This window comes from Mustela nivalis (assembly GCF_964662115.1).
Source record: "Mustela nivalis genome assembly, chromosome: 12".
In the NCBI taxonomy this organism is placed as follows: Eukaryota; Metazoa; Chordata; class Mammalia; order Carnivora; family Mustelidae; genus Mustela; species Mustela nivalis.
In genome coordinates this window covers 87,406,963-87,428,863 of record NC_139031.1, presented here as the reverse complement: position 1 = coordinate 87,428,863, position 21,901 = coordinate 87,406,963, and the positions used below count along the sequence as shown (strand labels likewise).

The 21,901-nt window shown below is 47.1% G+C and overlaps 1 protein-coding gene and 1 long non-coding RNA gene across 7 annotated transcripts in view; one reads left to right on the top strand and one right to left on the bottom strand.

Annotated features, from left to right (window-relative positions):
* LAMB1 (laminin subunit beta 1) overlaps positions 1 to 21,901 on the top strand; it is a 68,199-nt gene that overhangs the window by 18,537 nt on the left and 27,761 nt on the right. For both annotated transcript variants that reach the window (XM_082691980.1, XM_082691979.1), the window contains exons 8-20: positions 29 to 231; positions 2,454 to 2,574; positions 3,551 to 3,739; positions 4,013 to 4,192; positions 4,327 to 4,439; positions 5,829 to 5,908; positions 14,636 to 14,771; positions 16,005 to 16,163; positions 17,007 to 17,134; positions 17,367 to 17,490; positions 17,954 to 18,158; positions 21,014 to 21,157; positions 21,365 to 21,596. In XM_082691980.1, the coding sequence (XP_082548106.1) occupies positions 29 to 231; positions 2,454 to 2,574; positions 3,551 to 3,739; positions 4,013 to 4,192; positions 4,327 to 4,439; positions 5,829 to 5,908; positions 14,636 to 14,771; positions 16,005 to 16,163; positions 17,007 to 17,134; positions 17,367 to 17,490; positions 17,954 to 18,158; positions 21,014 to 21,157; positions 21,365 to 21,596 (2,014 nt within the window). The remainder of the gene's footprint in view (positions 1 to 28; positions 232 to 2,453; positions 2,575 to 3,550; positions 3,740 to 4,012; positions 4,193 to 4,326; positions 4,440 to 5,828; positions 5,909 to 14,635; positions 14,772 to 16,004; positions 16,164 to 17,006; positions 17,135 to 17,366; positions 17,491 to 17,953; positions 18,159 to 21,013; positions 21,158 to 21,364; positions 21,597 to 21,901) is intronic.
* LOC309844784 lies at positions 12,058 to 16,027 on the bottom strand. Of its 5 annotated transcripts, XR_014300905.1 has the most exons (4): positions 15,939 to 16,004; positions 13,907 to 13,986; positions 13,051 to 13,306; positions 12,058 to 12,541 (listed from the first exon to the last, which is right to left on the bottom strand). It is a non-coding gene; the product is annotated as an uncharacterized lncRNA (long non-coding RNA). The 5 variants fall into 5 exon arrangements; XR_014300903.1 differs by lacking the exon at positions 13,907 to 13,986 and having other exon boundaries at positions 12,058 to 12,544; positions 15,939 to 16,027; XR_014300904.1 differs by lacking the exon at positions 13,907 to 13,986 and having other exon boundaries at positions 15,939 to 16,027.

Genomic DNA, 21,901 nt, shown 5'->3' with positions numbered 1-21,901 from the left:
CTTTCCCTCTTCTTGGTGACCCTCGTAGATCTCTTAAAAATCACCAACTTGAGAATCAAGTTTGTGAAGCTGCACACTTTGGGCGATAACCTTTTGGATTCCAGAATGGAAATCAGAGAGAAGTATTACTATGCAGTGTATGATATGGTGGTTCGAGGAAATTGCTTCTGCTACGGCCATGCCAGCGAATGTGCACCTGTGGACGGAGTGAATGAGGAAGTAGAGGGAATGGTAAGCAAGCGCTCTGGGAGGCTTTCTCCTTTATTTTATTTTTTAAGAGTTCATTTATTTATTTGAGAAAGAGAGGTGGAGATCACAGAGGGAAAGGGAGAAGCAGACTCCCTGCTCAGCAGGGAGCCCAACGTGAGACTCAATCCCAGGACCCCAGGATCCCAGGACCCTGAGGCAAAGGCAGACACCTCACCGACTGAGCCACCCAGGCACCCCAGGCTTTCTCCTTTGGACAGATGATCCCAAAAAGCAATTTGAAGCTAGTTTTACCTTAAACCTTTCACAGCTTCTTGTGGTTTTATTTTTCCAGACTGACTTTTAGCTCCTTCCGCCTTAATGGTGGTTGACAGCTGGTTTTCTCTTTGTTAACTTTCTGGGACTATTCATGTCAGAGACAAAGAATTAAATTTTGGAAATTGTTGCAACAAGCTATTGCTACAGTAGATCTTTTTTTTTTCCAGCCAATCCAATAAGGATTAAGAGGTTTTCTCAATAGCTATCACATCTTCCTTTCCTTTAGGGAAGATCAGGCACCACAAGCATAAAGTGACCTCCAGCCCAGAGAACCAGGACATTTGAACCCAGAACCTCAGAACATGACTTAAGAACCCAGTGGGCTTTGTTTCTTTATATGCTTCTACTCGTTTCATTCTTTTCCCACTTTTACGCTGTGTTGTCAATTCATGTACTTCTAAAAATTGGGGATTTGGGTGATTTGCCAAATGGATAAAGTTAGGGTATTTTACCCATTTCGAAGTGAACTGGTAATTCTTACAGACCCGTAGGATTTCGGAGCTAAATGGGTTTACTCCACCAACTATCCTTATTAGAACGGAACAGGAATTAAACAGCTCACCAGAGGGCCCTAAATCAGCTGCAGATGGAAATTTCATGTCTAGCTCTCCTGACTCTGCCCCAGGGTTCCTTCTGTTATTCGACTCTGGGCCTCCCTTGATGAAGATTGTGCCTGCGTTACTTGCTGTTTGCTTTCCCAAGATTGTTAGTCCTCATCTGGGACGGTCCAGGATTTGTGCATTCAACCGGCTGAAACTTCTGCTCTCTATTTGCTCCACTTAGAGCACTTGCCCTGTAGATAAAGTTGCATTTTTAGCAGAGCCCAAAGGGAGGACACAGCCTTATAATCTCGTTGCTATATCTTTCAGAGAATGCTAGGTACGCAGTGTTTAGTGTTCAGCATAACAAATCTGGCGTGTAGCTCCTGTCCTGTAGTCTCCTCCCTATCAGGGGTCTCAGCACTGTGTGCTGTTGATTCAGACACTGTAGAGTGCTGTGGTGTGTGCTTTGGGACTTTTTGGGGGGGGGGGGGGTTCTGTGTAAAACCAGCTTGTCAGGAGATGATTTTACTCTCTTGCTCACTGGCGCTCCTGTGAAGGTGAGTCCAGGGCAGACCTGTCTGTCCTGTTCCTGAATTCCATTCTATAGAAACTAGTGTTTAGGTGAGGTGCCCGTGCACACGCGTATTTAATAGATTGAAAGCATTTATCTTTTATGTGCCTCAGGGGCTTAGGCAGAGCTTGCCGGAGACACAATGCCAATGAGCACATCCTGGGCCCTCCATCCAGCAAAATAATTTGTTTTGTTTTCTTTTGTTTTCCCTGAGATCTTATGTTTCCTTTCTTAAAGACAAAAAGTTAAGTGTGAATGTGGTAAGTGATTAATATTCTGAATCTTCTTTTGATTTGGAAAAACAAGTGCGGTGCTGGGAGTCAAAATCAAAACAAAAGAAGCAAAAAAGCCATTCTTCTATGTGGCACAGCCATAAACCTTGCAGTAATGTGAGTCGTTTCCAGACAGCGTTTGTACATTTAGTTCTGCAGTGTAACTTCTGTTGATTTCTCTTAAAATAGGGTTTTTTGGGGCATAGATTTTTTTAAAAAAAGTAACCAGGTTTTATTTACTTTTTAATTCTTAAGTGACTGATGTTGTTCACCTGGGTTCATTTCATCGATACTTTGATAAACTATTTCCTGAGTATCTGTTGTATAATAGAACACATCACTGTGTTCCTAGAGATGGAGTTGGAGCCATCAGAAAGACAGAACTCACTGGAAAGGGATAAAATAAAAACAAATCCTCACTGTGGTGAGCTGGAGATGACGATTAGTAGGAAAAGGGGTTTCTGTCTCCCATCATTTGTGGAGAAAATCTAGTCCCCAGTCTGTCTCTTACTTTGCCCTTTCCCATTTTTTCTGACTTCCAAGGTTCACGGGCACTGCATGTGCAGGCATAACACCAAGGGCTTGAACTGTGAACAGTGCATGGATTTCTACCACGACTTACCCTGGAGACCCGCTGAAGGTCGAAACAGCAATGCCTGCAAAAGTAAGTCTCCGTCAGAGGGCAGTTTGCATCCACTCAGACCCCTGTTTGTAAGTACAACCCTTTGGTGATAGCTGAGATGGTTTAGGTAAGAAGAAGAAAGAGGGGTTGGGGGGGCAGGAAGGAGGGAAGGGGGTGGGGAAGGGGGATGGAGTTCAGATAACAGCACAGAGCCCAAGGCCCCAAGGACGTTCTTGCAACCAACACAGAGTCTACACTGGGGAACTGATTCCACGGTTTAATTCAGCCGTCATGTGGTGGGCACTTCTCTGCTAGGCACTGAGGATGGGTCACTGATGCGAAACGGCCCCTCCCTATGGGAGGTCGTGTTGCAGGGGGAGGCAGAGGAGGCCAGGGTGTAGAGTCCCAGGAGGGCCAAGTTGAGTTAAGCTTCATTTTGGGAAGACCGGCACCCTTGCGGGTACTGAGCAGAGAGTGACATGATATTAAAGCGGGGTGGGACCAAGGGGACTGCCCGTGGAGCTGGCAGAGGGTCAGCGTGCGCTTGGCAGACCTTTATTCTCACCGAAGAGCCTGGTCAGGTGTGCCGGTGGGAATGGGGGAGAAGGGAAGCAGGCCTTCACACCCCGTTCCTTAAAGCTGGCAGCCCAAACAGGCTTTCCCAAGAGGCAGTGCCTCGGAGATCCTCTGGGGTGATACGTTCCAGTTCTACCCCCGAGGGGGACCCACAGGTGTCCTCTGCCTGGTCGAAGTCTTCTGTTGATAAGCCACCAAGGGGATTCTCCCCGAAGGTTTTTACTTTTTAGCCCATTCTCTTCCAAAGAGGGCAGATTCATGTTTCAGAAAGCTCACGCCTGGAAGGTTTCCAGCACACCAGGTGGACGCGCCCTTCCCCACTGGCGCCTGATTGTCCGTTGTCATCTTGCCTGAATTCACCCCTAGTTTCCAGAAGGAGCTTCTCCCCCGCAAGCCCATCCTCCAGTGTTAGGTCGACTTCAAGGCCCTTCTTGTTGCGCAGAGTGTAACTGCAACGGGCACTCGGGCTCCTGTCACTTCGACATGGCGGTCTACTTGGCCACTGGGAACATCACCGGAGGTGTGTGTGACGACTGCCAGCACAACACGATGGGACGCAGCTGTGAGCAGTGCAAGCCGTTTTACTTCCAGCACCCGGAGAGAGATGTGCGAGACCCCAACCTCTGTGAACGTGCGTGGGGAAGGGCGTGACGGAGGTCTTCTCGGTTTGGAGAGCCAGGGCGGGGGGTGGTCACCATCCTTCTCCTGGGACTCCTGGTGTGAGCGTCAGACTCTGCTTTATTTTAATTAATAATTAATTAATAATTAATTGTTTTAATTGTGGGGTAGCCTGCTGAAGCAGTCTTGCCTTCTTTAGTCTACTGTGACATGTAGAGGGTCAATGGGAACATACGTGTTGGTACCAACACATGCATTGTTACCTGGTGACCTTTGTTCGTCTCAGGATGCAGCTGTGACCCAGCGGGATCTCAGAACGGGGGAATCTGTGACAGTCACACGGATTTTTCCACTGGCCTCATTGCGGGTCAGTGCCGGTGTAAATTACATGTGGAGGGAGAACACTGTGAAATTTGCAAAGAAGGCTTCTACGGCTTAAGTGCTGAAGACCCGTTCGGTTGTACATGTAAGTACGTTTGTGAAAAAGTCTGGGAGTTCTGGTGGACGTAATGCCCATTTTACTGTGCAGTTCTAAATCCATACTACCCCTTGGCACTCACTTGGTTTGTGTTTCTTTACTTCATTTTATCTCTACGAAAGCTTGTGCTTGCAATCCTCTGGGAACGATTCCTGGCGGGAATCCTTGTGATTCTGAGACAGGTTACTGCTACTGTAAGCGTCTTGTGACAGGACAGCATTGTGACCAGTGTCTGGTAGGTGAATCCTAATTACTTGGGGTGGGTGGTTTGTGCATGGGACCTGGTTCGCTGTTGTAGAGTCTGCCGTCCCTCTATGTAAATATTAGAAGATGCAAACAATGTACAAAAAAATTACCCATGATTTTGGCAAGATGCTCACCATCGAATTGAAAAATAAAACCACAGTGAAATACCACTTTCATAATCGAAATTAACAAGTTTTTAAAAATGGGGTTGCTAACTGTAAGGACATAATGTGGGGTTGGTCCTCAGATTTGCTGATGGAAATGCATGTTGGTTCATACTTGGCAAGAAAAGCATTTTGGAAGTAAGCTATCAGTAGCCTGTAGAAATGTGCATACCCTTTGACCTAGTAATCCCACTTCTGGGAATCTTTCCTAATGAAATAAGCAGAAGATTGGACAGAGATGTAATCACCAGAAGACTCATTGCATCTCATACCAATCATAGCCAAAAAAACTTAGAAGCAACAGTGGGGAAAATACTGAAGTAAACTGGGGGGCACCTGTACAGTGTGATATTTTGTTGCCTTTGTAAATGACAATAGCATGAGGAAATGCTTATGCTGGTGTTAAAAAAAAAAAAAAACAAAAAACACCCACAGGATGTGAGTAGTATCTTGATTGTGCAGGAAAAAATGGCATCGAGAAAAACAAAATCTGGAAGGAAATACTCCACAAAGTTCACTGTAGTGATTCCGGGTAGAGTGATTACAGGAATAATTTTGAAATTATAACATTCTTGTGATTTCCTTTATAATTTGTGGGGGGGGCGTCCACTGACCTCAAATTATGTTTATGAGCTGTATATATGCATATTTGCATGTATAACATCAGTTTCTGGAAGCCTGGCCTTTATCTGCTCGTTAGGAAATCGTATTTGTCGATTTCTTCTCCCTTGTGTAGATTCTGTCCTTTTTCCTTTTCTTTCCACCTGCACTGGACTCAGGATTCGGTGATCTCCTCACCTTTCACTGGTGAAAATACTTGCTTCATGCTGTTTGGACATAGATAGTCCTTTCAAGAGCTTGGTTCACGGAGTTTCTGACGGGCTGAACTCAGGGAAAATGTAAACGCTGGCCAGATATTTGCCAAAACTCTCTACAGTACTTTTAATATTTTCTCCTGTTTCCTCTCGGAGGATGGCTGTTTGCTCGGGGCAGAAACTGCTCTGATCTGGAGTTGGGTGTTTACGACCCCAGTGACCGGCAGCCTGGGTTGTAGCTCAGAACACTCGTGCCCGTTCCTCTTGAAAGCTTTCTGCTTGCATGGCATGAAAGAGCATTCGGTGGAACGGGCAAGACATGCCATAACTTGTTTCTTGTTGAGTCTGTTGTGTAATGACAGGAACCGACCTTCAGACCTTAAATCTTCTCTTGTGCAGCCAGAGCACTGGGGCTTAAGCAACGACTTGGATGGATGTCGACCTTGCGACTGTGATCTTGGAGGGGCCTTAAACAATAGGTGAGTGAAGCCACATGTACACTCTTCTTTGCGCTCAGTCCCCTCAGAGAGCTGTCCCCATCTCTGGGAGTAGTATGACAGCCAGTGTCTCTGCAGAAGAGGTGGAAAGTATAGGCACCTTTAGTTTACCTGGGGTCTTAATGTTTTCAGAGATTTAGTCATTCCAAGAGTTTGCTTTGAAGACTTGAAGTATGTTTCTGTTTCTTGGTTTTTAATAGTGTTGGACTTTATGGTATTTTTTAAATTATGGAAACAACGTATGCCCATTTTTAAAAAAAAAAAAAAGATTCTGGGGTGCCTGGGTGGCTCAGTGGGTTAAGTCATGCCTTCGGCTCAGGTCATGATCTCAGGGTCCTGGGATCGAGTCCCGCATCGGGCTCCCAGCTCAGCAGGGAGTCTGCTTCCCTCTGTCTCTCTGCCTGCCTCTCTGCCTACTTGTGATCTCTCTGTCTGTCAAATTTAAAAAAAAAAAAAAAAAAAAAAAAACCTGGGTGTCTGACTAGCTCAGATGGCTAAGCGTCAACTTTGGGCTGAGGTCATGATCCCAGGGTCCTGGGATCTAGTTCTGCAACAGGCTCCCTGCTCAGTGGGGAGTCTGCTTCTCCCTCTGTCCCCTTCCCCTTGCTCATGTGCACTCTCTCTCTCTCTCTCTCTCTCTCTCTCTTTCTGTCAAATAAATTTTTTTTTTTTTAATCCCAATGGGTAAGACAGGTAGCTTTCTACCCTTTCTCCCCCCAGGATCCACGGCTATAAGTGCCACTGTTAGCAGCTTCTCAAGTTCTAGAAATTAATAGTAGAACTCAGAATACCTATTGAAAATTATAATTCCTTTCCTCTTCTTTTTAAATAACAAGTAAGGTTAAAAAAAAAAAAATAGCAGACAAGTACAAACACAAAAAAGCCCATGATTTCCCACTTGACTTTACTGGCAATTTTGGAAACACAAAGTCCTCCCTGTATGCACACTATTCCGCGGCTTGCTTTCTTAGCTGGGATCCATTTTCATGTCAACATGTATTCACGGGCCCTTTACTTTTTAATGGCATGTGTTCGTCGACCTCTCTCTCTCTCTGTCTTTTTGGTTTTTTTTGATATCCCATCGTGTAGAAGTGCCACAATTTATTTCCTATTTTTCCTGTAGATGAGGCTCCCAGGATGGAATCGCTGAGTCAAAATATAAAACTTTTGATTTTTATAGAGGTTTCCAGATTATTCTCCGGACAGATGGTGTTAGTTTATTTGCCTACCACCTGGTTACCAAAGCACCTTCCTTTCCGACCCCACCAGCGGTTGGTAAACTTGTGTTTCTCACCAATCTCAAAGATGGAAAGTGAAGGGCGCCTGGCTGGCTCAGTCAGTGGAGTGCGTGACTCTTGATCTCAGGGTCATGGGTCTGAGCCCCAGGCTGGGTGGAGTCTACTCAAAGAAATAAATTACTTAAAAAATAAAAAATAAAAAAATAAGAGGGGAACGTAGGTGGCTCAGTTGGTTAGGTATCTGCCTTCAGCTCAGGTCATGATCCTGGGGTCCTGGGATCGAGCCCCACTTCAGACTACCTGCTCAGTGGGGAGACTGCTTCTCCCTCTTCTCTCCCCTACCCCCGATCATGCACACGCTCTCTCTCTCTTTCTCTCTCTCTCAAATAAATAAATAAGTAAATCTTTAAAAAAAAAGTTGGAAAATGAACTCCCATTTTGATTTGCGTTAAGAATCTTTTCATTTTCTTCTTCTTTCTGGTTTTTATTTTCTTTTTCAACTTCCAAGTCTATTGGTGAAAATTGCATGTAATCGTTTTTCATTATTGAAACACGTTGGTGTCCCTTGAAGAGATGAGACGTGAGGCTCTACCAGAGATCAATCCCGATACACATTTGGCAAAGACGTTAGGTTTGTGGGCGTGTAATTAACCACCCCTGAGTCAAAGAGCCTTTGGGTCTCTGTAACGGGGTCAGACTGCGAACATCTGGTAGAGAGGGTAAGTGACTGCTGAGGGGATGGGCAGATGTTTCCTTGTGGCCTGACTCTCCCCTGAGACAGCAAGCTGAATTCATCAAGCAGGATCCATGTACTAAGAAGCCCGACTCTCCCAAGATTATTTCCCAACACCGTAGCAGTCTGCTGGGAAGGAACAGGAATTTAGGCAGCAAGAACATTCTTCTCTGGCCTCCGTATTTGGGTTTGTTCCATTCCGGATGCTGTGGTACTCGGGACAGCGTGTAGATCTGAAACTCCAGGGTGAATTTCTGTTCTTAGAAAACCTTCAGAGGGGAGGAATCCAGGACGATTCCATAAAAGCAGGGAAGACAAGCTGCTGTCTGCTTCTGCAGTCCCCTCTCCTTATTTCCTTCATGGCTCCCGAGCACCTGCTGCTTCCTGTCATTGCTTGCTGGATGCAAAACTGGCATCGTTCCTAAAATCCTTGAGTAGATGAAAGGGGCATGCACGGTTCTCATGTCGTGAGCTCAGGAGTGTCATACGTACCTTTACTATAAGTGGATTCTGTTCCTCACACCCCTTCCTCGGTTTCCCTATTCTGCACGTGCTTCCTTTCTTCAGATCCGCCCACACAGAGCCCCTGGGCTGTCCCTCGTGTCTCCTGCAAGAACTTATAGAAATCAGAGTGTGCTAATCAAGAGGGTTTGTGAAGTAAAACATTTTAGTGAGGATTTTACAGGGAATTCGATCTTCCTAGCATGACTGATGAGATGCCCAATCTATTGGCATCACTGATGGGGAAAAGAAAGAGCCTTGAGAGAACTCTCTAGTGCCGTGACTCTGCAGTGTTTGGTAGTGATCCTATTCAGTTTTCCCCCCACGAGGACCTCCTCTAGGAGTCCCATAGCATAATAGAGGTTCTAATCAAGGCTTTAAGCCCTGAGGAGAAGGCTTGGTGCTCAGTGGGCACTTAGGAGAGACCTGCTGAATGACTGATTTGTTGCAGCCATGCCCAGATGTCTTCTACCTGATGATATTCCTTGGCTCGACCTCGGGTGCATAGTAGATATGGAGGAAATGTTGATCAAGTAAAAGAATTGGAGGAAGATCTCTACGATGTAAAAACAAAACATGCATTCCGAATGGGAGTAGCAGTCTCTAGCTGTGATCCCAGACCATCCTTAAGTACTTTGGCCAGAGACATAATTTAATGTCAGAACCATGTAAAGTGGAAGGAGTTTGAGAACGTTTTGTATAATGAGCTGAATGGCTTTTTGTAGAATAAGACTTCAGTAATTCCGTGTCTATTATGTTAACAGGTAATCTGAATTTTCAAATATTTTTAGAGAAGTAAACCCTAATTTAAATAAAGTGACTTATACTAGACTCCTGAAGCTTTGCCTAGTAGGTAACCTACTTGAATAAATTAATTAGAATGGTTGCAAGATACCCGTAAATGTTTGAAAACTATAAACAAATTTATAGCATCCTTCAAAATTACTGCATCCATTAAATTTGGAACTCTGGAGTCTGGCTGGAAGCCCACCGCTCCTACTTTCTGGACTGAAGTCCCCAAACCCCCTCGAGGTTTCAACAGCCCTTTCCTTCTGCGTCTCTTATAGGACTTACTTCATTCTGCTCTGTATTATCCCTGTTAGTCTCTTAAAAAGTCTCTGGACAGGGATTGTGTCTTACTTGTTTTTGCATTTCTGTTTGTGCTCAGCAATGTGGCCTTGTAGGTGCTCAATAATTGAAATTTATTATACTTGGGAACCAGAGCAGAAGTTACTCCGTATTTTCATCAGTGCATTGAATGGTAATGGTATCTCACCCGTTGTTAATTCCTGGGATGGCTGGATAGAGAGAGATGCATAGAACACATTTATGAAGGTATTCTACTTAGCTGTAGGCTTGGGAGGGAAGCTGTCCTGGCAAAACAGATGACACGGACTGCTGATCAGTGTGGAACCAGTGTTTATTTGTGATCAGAATTAGGGAAGAGATACCAGTGTTTGACCAGGGTGTGGTTCTCAGGAATGATTGTTTTTTTTTCCCTTTTTTTGTACCATTGTCTTAGTGATAGAGAAAAGTTGAAACTATATAGTATTTTCTCCACTTATCACTATTTAAATAAAATAGAATTTCCCTTCTAATAGAATTTTTGAAGTAAATGGCTAATTTCTACATTTATGAGAAATCTGTGTTCCTCATAATCTTGGCTTTCATCCATTGAGAAAAAAATAGGGCCTGTATTAGTTTTTTATTGCTGACATTGTAAATTACCTCCATTTGATGGCCTAAAACAGCATAAGCTTCTTGTCTTACAGTTCTGTATGTCAGACATGGCCAGTCTCACTGGAATAAAATCAAGATGTTGGCAGGGCTGTGTTTCTGTCTGAAGGCCCTCTGGGAGAATGTCTTTCCTGCTCATGGGAGTCATTGGCAGAATTGGCAGAATTCAGTTTCTTCCTTTTTTTTTTTTTTTTAAGATTTTTATTTATTTGTCAGACAAAGAGAGCATGTGCACATGTGCAAGTGGGGGGAGGGGCAGAGGGAGAAGCAGGCTCCCTGCTGAGCAAGGAACCCGATGTAGGACTCGATCCCAACACCCTGAGATCATGGCCTGAGCTGAAGCAGACGCTTAACCCACTGAGTCACCCAGGTGCCCGGAGAATTCAGTTTCTTTTGGTTGTAGGATGAGGTTCCTGGGAGCCTGGCTGTCAGCTAGGGGCCTTTCCCCGCTTCTAAAGGCTGCCCACATCCCTCGACTCATAGCTTTCATGTTCAAAGCCAACCACAGTGGGTCAAATCCTCCTCAAGACTCATGTCCGCCCCACTTCTCTGCCTGCCTTTTCTACTTTGAAGTCATCATGAGATTAGATTGAGCAGTCCTGGATAATCTCAAGGTTCTGAACCTCAGTCCCGTCAGCAAAGCCCCTGGTCCCATGTGAAGTAACGTATCCACAGATCTGGGGGGTGAGGATGGGGACATCTTTGGGGGCCGTTATTCTGCCTGCCCCAGGGTCTGACTTATTGTGTCTTATGTCATTGTTCTATCGTTTGGATCCAGCACCTGGAATCTGTATCTAGTTACAGGGAAATTTGGTGGTATGGGGGCTAGGGTGGGGAACCTACGAACTTGTCAAGGGTACCATTTCTATGTGATAGGATTTTTACTTGAACACAGGAAGGGTAATTACTTGTAATCTTTTCTCTCTAGGGAGGAGGTAGGATTTGAGCTTCATTTTTGAAAGCTGAGAGAGGTTTGGGAGGCAGGACGGAGAGGCAAGAGGGCCTTCTAGCTGGGATGAGGGAGACGGGTGAAGGCCCGGAGATGGAATGCGTGTGGCACATGGTCAAGACCTGGTCTGACTGTGACCAGCTCCACTCACAGTCCCCCAGGACCTTTCTTTGCGCCTGTCATTCCTGTCCTCTCTCTGCCTGAAGATCTGTCACGATCTTCTGCCACCTTGGGAGCGTGGCTTCCGTGACTGCTCTTCAGTCCCCCAAGGGGTCACCCAAGGAGGGGAAATGTCACCCAAGGAGGTGAACAGTGTTTCCCTGGCAGCCTGAGAACTTTGCAGGTGGCTCTGTTTTGGCACGCGCTGCGTTTGGCTTTGTTGTCGTGCTCGGTTGCTTGATCGTTTATGTCCCCAGTTAGAGGGTAAGCTCTCGGGGGCAGGGACTATTCCCCCCCTCATTTTTCTTTCCCCATATCCTTTCAAAATAATGGAGTTACCAAAGAAGGATTGATTCAGAGGAAAATGGACAACGGACTAAAATGTGAGCGTGCTGACAGCAGGAGGCCCAGCGTTTGCTCGGTCAGGATTCGCAAGGGACGGCGACGAGTCCTGGGGCTCATCCGGAGGCAAAGGGTGGCAGCAGAAAGCGCCGCTGTGGTTTTCAGAGGGTGGGTTGTCGAGGCTGCTGGCAACCAGGCAGAGGCATCACGACTTGGTAAAAGCAGAGAAGAAACAGTTGTGGGTTTTGATGAAATGCCGACAGCCGCACCGGACTGGCGGGCTGGACGGGGCAGCGGGGAGAAGAGCGTGAGAGGCCCGCGGGGCGGCTGCCGGAGTGACAGGCATGGCATGACATGCTGTTCCGTGATAGCGGCCACCGTGACAGCGAGAGGACACTGCTGAGGGCAGAGACATCGTGAAGCAAGACGTGGGTATCGAGGAGAAAGGACAGGGAAGGTCACGGCTCAGCCCAAATCAGAAGATCTTTACATCTGACAAATAGCAGAGCTGAGGGAATGTGAGCAGGAGGGGCGACAAGCAGCTGGGGACGGAGGCGAGGCGGAGAAGACAGGCGGGCCAGCCAGGGGAATGGCCCCTTGGTGGCGGGAAGCGCACAGGCAGGGCCGGAGCTTTGGTTTCCAGGGCCAGGGGAAGCCACAGGAACATGTTTGCTCGGGGTGCAGGCGTCCAGGGGGTGGCGGGCCTGTCGGAGACCATCCTTCCCGCTGTGGACACAGAGCGGCCTGCGATGGCCAGGACAGGTGTTACGGGAGCTCCTCTCACGTGACTGCGTTCTCGTGAGTTGTCTCACCTTCAGAATTCAGAATCGGGCGTCCGCGTGTCATTGGTACCGTCCCCTTCACTTGCGTGCTGTCTGCTGTTGCCGTGTGCAGAGTCTGGTTGCTTCCTTCTTCGGTGGTTGCTGTTTGTACACGTGTGTTCCCTCAGGAAGCGTCTGCTGGGGAGGAAAGAAGGATTTTCTCTTGCTCATAGGATGGGAGGTCTGATGCCTGAGCTTTGGAAAATGGCTTTTTTGGGTGGACTGTGCCCCAAGAGGTCTAGTTCCCCCTTGTAGCAAGGTGTGTCCTCTGGGAATTGGCTCTGGGGTGTGAAGCGCTCATAGTCTTGTATGGTAGGAGCCATTCACGTGATCTGCGGGAGGAAGACTTGGCTGGGGCTGTGGGAGGGCTGAGGGGCAGGGGGGGACATTGGTAAAATACCTTGGAACGTACTGTGTTCCCAAGGGTTGTAACTTGCCCTGGAGACTTGGTTCAAATGGGCTTTGGGATGAGGAAAAAATCTGAACACTGGGAATGGGTTTAACGTAACAATTCCAAACCCTGTCTTGACTTGAATGAAGTAAGAATGGGTGCATAAATTTGGTTTTACCTTGGACTCACGGAAAAAGAGACATAGGCTGAGAATAAAATGAGTATGTTAAGTCTATCCAGAAGACTTTATTACCTGAAACCATGTGTTTAGTTAAAGTTTTTCCTTTTGCACGAAACTCCCATTTTTCTTTTTCTTTTTTAATCTTTTTTATTCAGAATGTGTATCCTTCATGCATTTATTTGTTCAGCCGGTGTTTGAGTGTGCTGTGTGCACTGGGCCAGACCCCACAAGGGTGTGAAGGGCCCAACTGAGGTGAGGGAGGCACAGTCCGAACTTTGAAGCAATTTGCTGTCTAGCGGCAGGTCAGGCAGGTCTGTCAGTGGTTACACTACGAGAGAGAAAGCAATAAATGACTTAACAATACAGATACAGAGTAGCGGAGCCCTCAGAAGGAACCACTCGAGGGTAGCAGAAACCAAAGGCGACTCCAGGGGAGGGCTGAATGCTGGGCCGGGCTTTGAAAGGCCGGTAGGGTTTGAAACACAACCCCTCAGCTTCCACGAGCAACTAGTATGTGACAGGTTGTGTCGTACGTGTTGTAGCCACAACGTTCCTCTTGCACAGAGGAGGTGGTGCAAAAGAGAAGGGGGCTCGTTCTGTGGGGTGGAGAGTGATGGTCAGGAGAGGCCGCAGCGGAGTCCTTTGTGAGCCGAGTCTTGAAAGGACAGGTGGCTCTTTGCTAGGTGAATGAGGGACAAGGGTATTCACGGCTGCAGGAATGACCTAAGCCAAGGGAAGGGTCCACAGCCCCCCCCCACCCCGGCCGTGCATTGGAGAAAGCATAACCGTTCCATATGGTTGGAGAAGTGAGGGGAGAGGGGGAGTTAGAAAGGTAGAGAAGGGCCAGACTGTGAAGCCTGGTGCCCCTGCTCGAGGCCCGGAAGTGATGCAGTTGGTGCATCTTAGGAAGGTCATTAGGGCAGCTCACTGTGTGGACGGTGGTGGTCCAGGTTGTAAAGTTGGAACCTCAGCCACAAGGACACTGACGAGAGGCTGCAGCCGGTTTTACTGTGAATACGAGCATGAAGGAAGGTACGGCACAGCCCGTGGGAAGTGGGAGAAGCCCTAGAGGCCGGGCTGTGAAGTCACAGAACTGGGTTCCTGCTTAGCTATGAAAGATCCCAGAGAATAACTTCAAGGCTTCTGCCTTGGTCGAGTTACTGGCTGACAGGGTTCTGTCCCCAGCAGAGAATAGAGGCAGCAGTTGGTCATTGCCCTTTGGGATCTGTCTTTAACGTCAGGGACTGCTAAGTCGGCACGGACCTTCTAGAAGTTGGGTCTTTGGGTCTGAGGCCCAGGAACGAGATTGCAGTTGGAAATCTGGCAAAAGATATAAAAGAGCAAAGCAAGAACATTGGCGGCATCCACAGAAAAACCTCAGTATGGCGGGGATGGAGCATAGTGAAGAAAGACCAGCAAGACAAAACCGAAAAGACCAGGTCACAGGGAGCTTTCAGCTGTAGACTTTGCAATTAAGTCAGAGGCAGGAGGTTTTTTTTTTTTCCCCCATGTATTTGTTTTAGTGAAAAAATAAGAAAACCCTACATGCATATTTCAGCCATTTGATGTTTAGGAGAAAATGCAGAACTGTGTCAGGTGGCTTCACTCAAGCCTGGTGGCCCCGCTGACTTGCTTTGCTGTCCCTCCCCCCACCCAGCTGCTCCGCAGAGTCAGGCCAGTGCACGTGCCGCCCCCACGTCATCGGGCGCCAGTGCAATGAGATGGAGTCTGGGTACTACTTCACCACCTTGGATCACTACATCTACGAAGCAGAAGAAGCCAACTTCGGGCCTGTAAGTAGGGGGGTGCCGGGCAGATGGGAGAAGCTGGGTTCGGTGGGAGGGGGCAGTCATAGCGTATGCAAGTGTTTTAAAGAGTCCATTTACAAAGCATTTTTATAGCTCTTGACAGGATGGGGACCGTGCCTTTTTGAGAACAGTGCTATTTAAAGCTGGGTAAATCTGTAACTCACAAAGAGACTTTGAAAGTTTCACTGATGAGGCTTTCAGTGGGTTTTTTTGGGGGGGGTGCTTATTTTTTCATTCTTTCACTCCTCCACTTGTGCTCCGAAGTTACTGTTGATGTCATAGGGTAAATACTCAGATGGGAGTTCCATCGCTGTGTAAGCAGCCATCCCAAAATGTAGTGGCTTCAAAGGTACCCACAGCATGTCAGCGGGGTGGCCAAAGCAGCTAGAGGCGGGCTGGGCATTTTCCACCACATACCGCCCCCCGCCTCAGGCCCCCCCAAGTAGCCACCCTGAGCTCCCTCACAGCACGGCATCTGGCTTCCAAGAAGGAGGCAAGAGAAACCACCAGGTCTCTTAAAGCCTAGGTTCCAGAGTTTCGGAAGGTCATTTTCTTACGTTGTGTTGGTCAGAAGTCGCAAAGCCAGACCAGATCTGAAGGCAGGGTAATAAACTTCCCAAAGGGTAGATCCAAACGCTCATATGTATAGAGAATGAAGGACTTGGTCTTTGGAGGTGACCTATCACAGTGGTTATCCTTGATCCGTGAGTAAACTCAAAGGCGTGCTCGAGTTACCTGAAATTGGTCACTCTTCAGTCTCCCTGACAATCAGAATCAACTCCTCAGTAGGGAGCCCTCATGATGATCTGATGTTTCTTCAGTTGTACTTGGAGTTTGAGATGAACGCAGTGAGGGGGTGAGCACGTCCACCAGATACAGGACTAGCCTTGTAGAAAATCTGGGAAGTGGCTCATCACTCCTCAGCTTGCTTACAAAGTGTTTGGGACGTTCTCTCTCCTTTCTTTATGCTCATTCCTGCTCTATCCTAGAAGGTGTCTCCCAAGCCTTTTTGAGTCCCGTCTCCGAGGTCCCAAGACTACCCCAACCACAAAACCAAAAAGTAACCTATTTCCTCTTTATGCCTCAAAAACTTGGACCCTCTACCAAGTAAATTCGACTGCAAAAAATAGGTAGAATAACTATAGTTTTGACCTTGGGGTGACTTCAGATTTCTTTAACTGTTACATTTCCTGGAAAGCCATTTTCCCTTGTCCTCAGGGGGTCAGCATAGTGGAGCGGCAGTACATCCAGGACAGGATTCCTTCCTGGACCGGAGCAGGCTTCGTCCGAGTGCCCGAAGGGGCTTATTTGGAGTTTTTCATTGACAACATACCATATTCCATGGAGTATGACATCATAATTCGCTACGAACCACAGGTAAACCTTCCAGGGACTAGCAGGGGTAGTAGAAATCTCTTCTGACAATGGAGGCAGTTTTTGTGAGATTCGGAGTTTGCATTAGAATAGAGGAGCCTCTCTGACTTTCTATCCCCCAGGGAAGCAAAAATGGACATTTTTCTCAAATTCAGTTTCATAAGCCTTTAGTGATCCCTCATGAGGCTCTCAGCCTTGCTGAGACCTGAGGAGGTGAGCAGAACGTGTCAGACACTCTGCTTGACCTCACGGCCTGCACAGCCCCCAGGCTCAGACGAGCGCTCCACCTTTAATAAAAGATGGAAAAGGCAAGGGCAGAGATGCGGACAGTCCTGCCTCTTACACCAATTCAGCTGCGCCAGATGCTGCCAAAACATCCCATAAAGAATGATTTCTAAGCCTGAGAACAGAGATGGAATTTTGACACCAAAGGAAGTGAGGAACGGCGTGAGCAGGGAGAGAAGGTTTTGGGAGTGCGTCCTCGTGGCTGGCTAAGGGCATCGTTGGAGATGCTGTTGGGAAGAATGCTGGGATCAACACATGAGCCTGGACGCTGTATTACAGGGTTTGGGGCAGGGGATCCTTCTGATCGGAGCTGTGTTGCCTGATGGCCAGAGAGGGCCCTGGGAAAGGCAAGGAGAGCAGAGAAGCTGTTAGGTGTCCAAGTGAGACAAGATTAGGGCTGGAGCAGGGGCCAGAGCAGAGGAAATGAGAAAGAGAGAAGGGAAATGCAAGTGAGTGTTTTTCATTTAAAACTTGGCAAATGATCGGTTGGGAGAGGTCCTTATACACAGGCAGCAGCGGGCCAGTGCGGATGTTCCTTTGATGGCTTGTCTCTTACTCTAGCTCCCCGACCACTGGGAAAAAGCTGTCATCACAGTGCAGCGACCTGGAAAGATCCCAGCCAGCAGCCGATGCGGTAACACTATTCCCGATGATGACAACCAGGTGGTGTCCTTGTCGCCCGGCTCGAGGTCAGTGGGATGCTCGTTTGCAGCTCATGGAATGAATGGGCAGATTATTATATTTTTTCTGGTCCCTTGCCTTGCGAGTCGTCCTGTTAGCATTTCAGAACTGGAGCCGAACACGGACCATTGCCTTTCTACTTTTGCTGTGATCTGCATAGACCTTTAACGGAGGGATGGGTTGATTGGATACCGAAACGTTGACTTGGCGTTGGTATTTTTCCCTTTCCTTTGGGGGCAGGTATGTTGTCCTTCCACGCCCCGTGTGCTTTGAGAAGGGTGTAAACTACACCGTGAGGTTGGAACTGCCCCAGTACACGTCCTCCGATAGCGACGTGGAGAGTCCTTACACGCTCATCGATTCTGTAAGTGCAAGGTCATTTCTGAAGTGAAGGTCTTAGGGGAAAGCATGGGCGGAGAGTGCTTCCCCATCTGCTTCCCCAGAGGGTGTCATGGAGGGGGTAAAACATGGACAAGTTAGGCACGATCATTTTTCTCTTGCCTCCAAAGCCACTTGGCTTATTTATTTTAATAAAAACTCTACCTTCTGAAAGGATTTACTCAAGCGATTTGTTTGTGGAAGTAAAGAAAATCTTAAAAACGGTCTTCCAAAAGCCACCGGACTATGTAAGGTGTATCTAAATGTTTTCTGGCAAGAATATTTAAGAGTGGAAAGGTTTTCATTGTACTCAGTGAGTCTGATGTTTTCCTTTCCCAGAGTCAAAGTAGCACTTGGGGCTTTGATGCATTGACTTGCTGTAGTTGACGACACAGCGCCCCCCCCCCCCCGCCCCATAAGAGCTCTTTGCTGTTCTTGATCCTTCACAGCTTGTTCTCATGCCGTTCTGTAAATCACTGGACATCTTCACCGTGGGAGGCTCAGGGGATGGGCTGGTCACCAACAGCGCCTGGGAAACCTTTCAGAGATACAGATGTCTGGAGAACAGCAGAAGCGTTGTGAAAACACCAATGACCGACGTATGCAGAAACATAATCTTCAGCATTTCTGCCCTGTTACACCAGACGGGCCTGGGTAGGTTTTTCCGACCCTCCTTTCTTGGGGCCAAGAGTACTTGGCATCACGAGGTGCGCGGGAAGGCGTGCCCTGTAGCTCTGTGCAAGACCGGTGGTGACCACAGTTTGCCTTTTTCGTTTTTAAAGAATATTTTAGTGATAGAGCACCATTGAAAATGTAGTCACATAGGGGAAGGGAAGGAAAAATAAGATGGAACCAGGGAGGGTGGCAAACCATAAGAGACTCCTAACTGTAGAAAACAAAAAGAGGGTTGCTGGAGGGGCGGGGGGTGGGAGAATGGGGTAATTGGGTGATGGGCATTAAGGAGGGCACGTGATGTGAGGAGCACTGGGTGTTTTATGAGACTGATGAATCACTGACCCCTACCTCTGAAACTAATAATACAGTATGTGTTAGTTACATTGAATTTAAATAAGAAAAACTTTTTAAAATGCAATCACAATAGTGACTAGGGGCAAAGTCAGAAAGATGCAGTATTTCCATAGACAGGTGGGGAGTTGGGATAGAATCGGGGAGCATCAGCAAAAACTGAAGTTTGCTTTGCTCATTGAAAGATCAGACCCCTCCCAAATGTCCCTGGGCTTTTGTCTAAGGTGCTGTGCAAGTTGAACTTTGAAGGCAAGGGTAGAAAATCTTAATGACCTCCTTCGGAGAGAAGCTGCTTTAATCTGCCAACTCCCATCTCCTGTTGCTTCCTTCCCGCCCATCATAGGGATGCTATTTATTTATTTATTTATTTATTAAATTTAAATTAGATTAATTAGCATATAATTGGTTTCAGAGGTAGGTCTGTGATTCATCAGTCTTCTACCCAGTGCTCATTTTATCACGTGCCCTCCTTAATGTCCATCACCCAGTAACCCCACCTCCCCAAACCCCTCCCCTCCAACAACCCTCAGTTTGTTTCCTATTCTTTTTTTTTGCATATTGTCTTTTTAATGGTACAGATTTTATTTATAAGTCATTGTATGAAAAGTATTTTTTAATTTTTTTAATTAACATATAATGTATTATTAGCCCCAGGGGTACAGGTTTGTGAATCACCAGGTTTACACACTTCACAGCACTCACCATAGCACATACCTTCCCCAGTGTCCATAACCCTACCCCCCTCTCCCTACCCGCCTCCCTTGTTTCCTATTCTTAAGAGTCTCTTATAATTAATCTCCATTTCTGGTTTTGTCTTGTTTTATTTTTTTTCTCTCTCCTCCTATGATCCTCTGTTTTGTTTTTTAAATTCCAAATATCAGTGAGATCAAGTGATAATTGTCTTTCTCTGATTATTTCGCTCAGCATAATACCCTCTAATTCCCTCCATATCATTGCAAAGGGGAAGATTTCATTTTTTTGATGGCTGCATAGTATTCTATTTTGTGTATATATACCACATCTTTATCCTTTCATCTGTTGGTGGACATCTGGGCTCTTTCCATAGTTTGGCTATTGTGGACATTGCTGCTATAAACGTTGGGTGCACATGCCCCTTTGGATCACTACATTTGTATCTTTAGGGTAAATACCCAGTAGTGCAATTGCTGGGTCATAGTGTAGCTCTATTTTCAACTCTTTGAGGAACCTCCATGATGTTTTCCAGGGTGGCTATACCAGCTTGCATTCCCACCAACAGTGTAGGAGGGTTCCCCTTTCTCCGTATCCTTGCCAACATCTGTTGCTTCCTGGCTTGTTAATTTTAGCCATTTTGACTGGTGTGAGGTGATATCTCATTGTGGTTTTGATTTGTATTTCCCTGACGCTGAGTGATGTGGAGAACTTTTTCATGAGTCTGTTGGCCATCTGAATGTCTTCTTTGCAGAAATGTCTGTTCATGTCCTCTGCCCATTTCTTGATTGGATTATTTGTTTTTTGGGTGTTGAGTTTGATAAGTTCTTTTTAGATTTTGGATACTAGCCATTTATCTGATATGTCATTTGGAAATATCTTCTCCCGTTCAGTCCATTGTCTTTTGGTTTTGTTGACTGGTTCCTTTGATGTGCAGAAGCTTTTTATCTTGATGAAATTCCAACAGTTCATTTTTGCTCTTGCTTCCTTTGCCTTTGGAGACCTGTCTAGCAAGAATTTGCTGTGGCAGAGGTCACAGAGTTTGCTGCCTATGTTCTCCTCTAGGATTTTGATGGATTCCTGTATCACATTTAGGTCTTTCATCCATTTTGAGTCTATTTTCGTGTGTCGTGTGTGGTATAAGGAAATGGTCCAGTTTCATTTTCTGCATGTGGCTGTCCAATTCTCCCAACACCATTTGTTGAAGAGACTGTCTTTTTTCTATTGGGCATTCTTTTCTGCTTTGTTAAAGATTAGTTGACCATAGTGTTGAGGGTCTATTTCTGGGCTCTTTATTCTGTTCCATTGATCTATGTGTCTGTTTTTATGCTAGTACCATACTGTCTTGATGACTACAGCTTTGTAATAGAGCTTGAAGTCCAGAATTGTGATGCCATCAGCTTTGGTTTTCTTTTTCAACAATCCTTTGACTATTCGGGATCTTTTCTGGTTCCATACAAATTTTAGGATTATTTGTTCCAGCTCTGTGAAAAATGTCGATGGTATTTTGATAGGGATTGCATTGAATGTGTAGATTGCTCTGGGCAGCACAGACACTTTAACAATATTTGTTCTTCCAATCCATGAGCATGGAACATTTTCCCCCTTTCTCTGTGGGGATGACATTATTTTAAACAGAAATTCTGAATGAGCCAAGGCAGTAAAGAGGGACGATCCGAGCAAGTCCCAGGAAAGGGGCAGTCTGGTTCAGAGCCCATGTGACTCCCTGTGCTCCATTCTCTCCCGGGATCGACTGCTCCGTGTCACGAGTTCTGGCTTCTCTCTCCCTGCAGCTTGTGAATGCGACCCCCAGGGCTCGTTGAGTTCCGTCTGCGACCCCAACGGAGGCCAGTGCCAGTGCCGGCCGAACGTGGTTGGAAGAACCTGTGACAGATGCGCTCCTGGCACCTTTGGCTTTGGCCCCAGTGGCTGCAAACGTAGGTTAATCAGAACCATCACGTGTTCACTGGAGTGAATCTGAGAAACACCTGTGGGTTCCGTGGCTTCGGGAGGCGGGATGTCGCCCCACAGATGATCACCCGAGCCCTAGGCCTCCTGATCCGGGCAGCAGGGTGCTTCTCTCCGGGGCGCGTTTGCACCGAAGGAGTTTCTCAAGGCGGTTCCACGGTTGTCTCTTTCTTCAGCTTGTGAGTGCCACCTGCAAGGATCCGTCCACGCCTTCTGCCACCCCGTCACCGGCCAGTGCCAGTGTTTCCAGGGCGTGTACGCTCGGCAGTGTGACCGGTGCCTGCCCGGGTACTGGGGCTTCCCAAGCTGCCAGCCCTGCCGGTGTAACGGCCACGCCGAGGACTGCGACGTGGCGACGGGGGCCTGCCTGGGCTGCCAGGACTACACCACGGGGCACAACTGTGAAAGGTACGTGCTCGCGGCCGCTCGAAAGCAAAAAGGAAGAGACAGTTTGGGGGCAGAGCCGACAGCATCTTAGACAAATGCCAGGCAGAATCTTTGCCATATTCCAGAAGGTTTGTTCATTTCTGAGCGCCTCCGTATTTCCTAGGAGCTCATTCCTTTCTCCAGCATGCCTTTAGTTGATACCTTCTGTGTGCCAAGTGCTGTGTTGGTGCTGGGGGGTATGGCGGAGAGCAAACGTGAGCTGCCCCCTCTTGGAGCGCCATCCTGGAGGTCAGCCTAGATCAGGACAGAAGTCCTCGGTCTCAGCA